The following is a 5,838-nucleotide window of genomic DNA, read 5'->3' as shown; positions in this document are numbered from 1 at the left end:
ATCAGGCGTTAAACTGGACGGCCCATTATGTTTGTTGGTCCTCTAGGCCTCCCACGGCCTACAATACAATGGTGTGAGCAAGAGCATATGTAGGACTTGCTAAAAAAAAGATCATATGTAGGAAGGACAAATCACTTGTGGTCAACTTCTTCAAACCTTTTCTAGAGACTTGTTGTGGGTATATTTTATGGGTGTATCAACAGTGTGATCTAGATACGGCAAGCTCGGGTGGCCCATAGACGGTGATGGTGGCGTATGTCCCATCGGGCGGCCCAGTTGCTGTAGATCAAGATGGATAAAGTACAGCCCAGGTAACAGGAGCCGAATCTTAACCATCCTATGAAGATAGTCGGATCTGTGAAGGCCCACGAAGTATCCGGATCCAATACAGCGCATAAGGAAAGGTGGATCCTTGACGTGCACGGCAATGTGATATTCCATAGTTAGGCATCTTGTATTCCGGCTAGAATTCTCCGTGTAAAACCTACATCCGAGCGCTTTTATAAGCTAGATCCTTGGAGCCCTAGAGGCACAACCACAACTCATTATAACAACGCGAAAGCGCCCAGATAATTCCAGACAAGCAGCAGTAGGCCCTGTCATCGTGCATGTGTTCCAAAGCTGGGTAAATCACATACCACCGTCCCGAGGACTCTCCGCCCGATGGCCCCTACTTATTCTCCCCCTCGTGAGGATCCCTCCTTCGAAGTACCGTCGAATAGGCAAAGATAGGACTGTTCCCACTAAACTTTAAATCCCCACATATATTTTCTAAAAGTGCTCTGCCGTGAGGGCCAGCCGGCCAGGTTAGGGAGTTTGCCACTCTATGAGCAATTTGGCATGCACGACACTTGTTCGTGGAAATTTTATTGGTGGACCTAGTACATGACGCAGAGCAAGGTAGAAGACTACTGGTGGCGGATATGCATATATACTAAACCTCCAACATGGATCCCACCTCCACAGGGCATGCTGAAGTGCGGCGGTAGGGAAGAACATTGGCTGGGGTGCATTCGCGGCAGTGCCTGTGATGTTGACGGAGAATTCAGGGGAGCATCGGTGGTTGTGTTCCCAGGGAACACGGACGCCGGAATCCTAGAAGCACTGGCATGTCGTGAGGCGGTTTCTCTTGTGTTGGATATCAATACTCGAAGGGTGAGAGTGACGAATGGCATCCCGAGTTTGGAGCAAGGAACTAGGAGCATTTATGCACACATTTTTCTAAGAGATTAAGGAGTCTGGTAGCAATTCCGAGAAGATGGTCTTGTTCATGAACGAAGGAGCTCAAACAAGGAAGCCCACAACCTCGCTAGAAGTAGTGTGCTCTTGCAGCGCGGAAAATCGTAATCCCGTTTGTTCCACCCATTTTTGTTAGTTAACTCGGTCTTTATAATTTTGTATGTAATTGTGCAACAACTCAACAACCATAGACTAAAGCTTAATTATGTTGTTGTTTTGAGTGCCAACATATACTCAAAGTTTTACGTGCCACAAATATAATGTGTGGCCGCTACTTGCTAGTAAGAGTAAGCTACATGAAAAAGAAGACTGTGATTGATCGAGTTTTATAGGAAATAGGAAATAATGATTATAGTTACATATGTCCATTTATATTGAAGAAGCATCTAAAAATAAAGGGAGTATATTGTTTTTTTTTTGAAAAAAAGGGCAAACCCGATTTCCATTGATCGAAATCAGATTACAATGTTTTTCACCACAACGCCACAAACCACCATCATCTGATATATTTTAATGCTAGAATATAAATCCTAACAAATGAAGGCACAACCAGTGAAAAGAAAAGGGAAAGAAGGAAACAACCGGAAAAACACAAGCACTACATTCCTTTGTCGCAAAATCACCTGATCTATCTTCCCTCTCAACCACTATCTACGCACCTAGTGCAAAGCCTTTTCATTCTTCCTAAGCTATGTGGATGGCCAGCACCCAAAGCACATCCAGCTTTGGAATCCATAATGCCCACCTCCTTCTCACCGTGAAGACTTCAACAACAACTTGCTCCAACAGCTTTACGAGCTGGTGTAACTCCACCTTTGCGTCCTCCTTCCCAGCAAATTACTGAAGTGATCAATCTAGAAGCAATTATTCTTTTGTTCCTTTTTTTGAATGCCAACCAGTTTATTCTTTTGCTGAAGTAATTCATGATTTTGCTTCTTAAACTTAGAAAAAAATTCCAAAGAAGAAAAGTTGACGCTTCTCTCCGAAATGATTTTCCATTTGTCTATTTTTTTGAAACGGGCAAAAAACTTTTGCCTTTTATTGATATAGGAGAAGCAAACATGGGGATGGCAAGAGCCAATAAAACAAAAAAGAAAAGGATGGGGTAAGGAACCCGCGCTGAAAGGAACCTAAAAGAGGTCATCCTACAAGCTCTGCCAGATTTCTTGGTACCGGCAAGGACCCAATCCTTTCCTTCCTTCCTGATCTTTTGCATAATAACAGATGGCAAGGAGGAGTTGTTGCTGAAAACACGCTGGTTTCTCTCTTTCCAAATCTTTTAGGTGATAAGCATGATGGCTGCAGACCTCTAGGAGAAGAGGTGGGGGTCTTGACGATTGCGCATCAGTAGTCTATCACCTTAGGTCTTCCCATACTGAGGAAGCGGATAAGATTCAGGCAAGAATTATCCAACAAAGAGATAGTACTTTTTTTTAATGGCAATCATGTTACTTGTGTTGTTAAATGACTTCATTATTCGAATTGTTAAAGTTAGAAAAGATATTTCCGAAAAAAGAAAATTGTCACTTCCCTCCAGAACTCACGAATAAATAAGGGGATAAGCCAAGCCTCACCCTCCTTCCTTCCCGAGCCTCATCCAAACCCCGGAACTCAAGAGAGCGCTGCAACCACTAGAGCCGACTAATCGAAGGCCACCGCCATGGCCGCCCCTACCGCTACTTCCATGCTGAGCGCGCTGCTCCAGTTTCCCCTTGCTCCGTTCTCCGGGAAGAGCTCCGCGCCGTCGGCGGTCCAAATGGCTCCCCGCCGTGCCCCTACGGCCGTGCACGCCTCGAAGGGCTACAACGTGCAGATCGTGGTGGACGAGGGGGAGGGTGAGGACTCCATCTTCCGTAGGTTCAGGCGGGAGGTGATGAAGGCCGGCCTGCTCCAGGAGATCAAGCGCCGCCGGAGGCACGAGAACGCCAAGGACATCAAGATCCGCAAGGCCCGCGAGGCCGGCCGCCGCAACCGCCGCAGGTAAACTTCGCAGCTTTTTCTTGACGCTTTAGCTCTTAGCTATGCTTAGTCTCATGTCCTGGGCAATTTGTTGACGTTGAAGCAGAACACAAATGTGATGCGAATTGTGCAGAATTTGATTGCTTGTTTTAGAATTTCATGCTGTTATAATGAAGGGTTCAGACTTCAGATAGACAGTGCTTGTGGTGATGCCAACACGAACTTGAACTCCTAGGGAAGTGATCGAAATTTGCAGATAGATGTTAGTATCAAAATTGAATGAGCTGCTGCCTGCCGTGGTGGTAGGAGCACAATTTTGTTGGTGGTTTGCAGATGGGATGATTAGATTTTGGTTGGGCTTGTGTACCGATATCGTTAGGAAATAACAGGCTCTACCATGAAAGAAATTTCAGATTGAATTATCTGCGTAACTGGTTTCTACTGCAATCTTCAACTTTCAGACAGTGCATTACCATTCCCATATGTTTTCTGCTGTGATAACCAAACTTCATTGACATGTAAACACTCTTTTACTAAAACTTAACCGTGCATGTCAAAATTTCTGCAGGCGTATGATGGATGACCGCAGGTTCCCAGAAGACGAGGGAGACTCAGAGGCTGTGAGAACCCGCCGCGATGAGGACAATGACAACTGGGAAGTTAGCGGTATTCTGTGAATGGATTGACGATCGAATTCATAACCACTTTAGATGCACAGCTCCGGCAAATCGAGATCTTCTTTTGCCCTGCATGGCACAAACCATATGAGTTACGAGCTTCCCTTTCCACTTCAGTTGTACTATTTCATTGTACCAAATATTAGATAATACAATATCTATTCCGTATACATTTGTATATGTTTACTTACTTTCTTGGAATGTGAAGCATATGGTTATTGAACATTTCAAGCGGAGGAGTAAGCCATTTTCTTATTGAGGAATTTTCATAGTTGGAGTCCACAGGTTTTTTTTCTTGGCTTATAGATACTGCTTGGATCGAAGGAAACACAAGGATTAAAATACCTGTTGATTGTTTTCTTACGCTTCAGTTTCATATAATTCCTGGTTAGAACTCATGAATTTCTTCTTACTGATGATGTCTTGCATGCATCTTCCCTCTGCTCACATTCCTGTAAAAATAATGTAGGGGCAGCCGAGCACCCATCTGTTGATGCACACGGCCCCTTATTTCATTATTAAAGCACAACTGAAAGTTCGTGTGAATTGGAAATCCTACTCAAGAATCCATGACAACTTAATTCTTTTTTTTTTTTTGACGAAAATGCAGTCGGAGCTGCGTTTCATTAATTATAGAAGACGTGTACAGAACACATTAAAATGAGTAAAGAAGGAAAGCTAAAATACAAAAAACAGCTAATTCAGCTCTGCCATGACATCTCAATTCTACATTTTACTGTTCTTGCATTCCAAAGAATATGCAGTCCATCAATCGTCCGATAGTGAAGTGAAAACTTGGCATGTTTCTGCATGCGCTAAATTGCAAATTGCAGGTCCAGTCTTGATGCATCGCCTATTGCATGCAGGTCTCTATGGAGAAATTTCTGCATGCTCAATCTTTTTTATAGACATAGTAGGGGTTGTCTTGGCGTGATAGCATGCATGCGAGACAGATTCAGAGTCTGCTGCAGGTTTCTCTACATTAAAGCTTCTGTCTCGCCTACTGCATATCCTTGGATTAGCTCCTGAACACCCGCTCTCAACGTAGACCTGTGGAGACGAAGCCCAGCCACAGGCATGGCGCGACAGGCGCGAACAACGTGGCAAAGTAACCGTGGAGACGAAGCCCAGCCATACGCATCACGCGACAGCCGGAACCAACGTGTCTTCTTGGCTAAATCCGGCAAACTAGCTGCCATTTATACCATCGCGCCACCGCGCCTCTCATTCCTCTAGCCAGACTCCGGCGAAAGAAAAACTCACGTATACGTACATCTTTGCCACCGCCCACACCACACCAGCGTCGAGTGTGATATAGTCATGGCGGTCATGGCGCCGTCCGCGCGCGTGTCGCTGCTGCTCGCCGCGGTACTCGCCTGCGCGCTCCTCGCCACCAGGCATGCCACCGCCGCCGATGCCCCCGCTCCCGCGCCCGGCGGCTTCGGGTGCAACCCGCTCAAGGACAAGACGTGCAAGCCGGGCGACCCCAAGGCGCCGGAGAACCAGGAGGAGGAGGGCGGCTTCGGCGCGAGGTTTCCGGGACTGCCGACGCTGCCCATTCCCGGCATCGGCAAGATCGACCGCGACGGCGATGGCGACACCGACGAGGACGACGAGCTGCCGTCGTTCGACACCCACATGACCATCCTCGGCCACTGATGGGAGCGTTCGGACCGGAGCCTAACTTCTAAGTTCGTAGTGCATGGTTTGATTGTTGGTTGTATCTTCTTGCATTAGTTTGTGTTGTTGTTAAAGAAAGGAAGAGTGGGTGTGTCACGATGATCCACGCTAGACGCTAATGGCGAAAATTTGGCAGTTGGTCTTGTTAATATCCTCACTGTTCTGAATGGAGCTCAAAAGTCTAATCAATTTGACATCATTTTGTTCTTAGACTCTGATAATCTTTTCTGAATCGAATTGGCATTATTATTTCCTTCGCTAGTGTTCCAATCAATATATAGCA

At 46.0% G+C, this 5,838-nt stretch overlaps 2 protein-coding genes across 2 annotated transcripts; both read left to right on the top strand.

Moving 5' to 3' along the window:
- Nucleotides 1-2,810: 2,810 nt before the first annotated feature.
- LOC124691881 (30S ribosomal protein S21, chloroplastic-like) lies at nt 2,811-4,098 on the top strand. Its single transcript, XM_047225162.1, has 2 exons — nt 2,811-3,219; nt 3,767-4,098. Exons 1-2 carry the CDS (start codon nt 2,900-2,902, stop codon nt 3,873-3,875), a joined length of 429 nt encoding a protein of 142 aa, XP_047081118.1. The 5' UTR covers nt 2,811-2,899; the 3' UTR covers nt 3,876-4,098.
- A 1,097-nt stretch (nt 4,099-5,195) lies between these two features.
- LOC124689837 lies at nt 5,196-5,534 on the top strand. The gene has a single exon (XM_047223302.1). The coding sequence runs from the start codon at nt 5,196-5,198 to the stop codon at nt 5,532-5,534; it is 339 nt and encodes a 112-aa protein (XP_047079258.1).
- The last annotated feature ends 304 nt before the right edge of the window (nt 5,535-5,838 follow it).

Source organism: Lolium rigidum, chromosome 2, assembly GCF_022539505.1.
Source record: "Lolium rigidum isolate FL_2022 chromosome 2, APGP_CSIRO_Lrig_0.1, whole genome shotgun sequence".
NCBI lineage: Eukaryota > Viridiplantae > Streptophyta > Magnoliopsida > Poales > Poaceae > Lolium > Lolium rigidum.
Note: the sequence above shows the minus strand (reverse complement) of the source record. Positions and strands in the feature narration are given on the sequence as shown.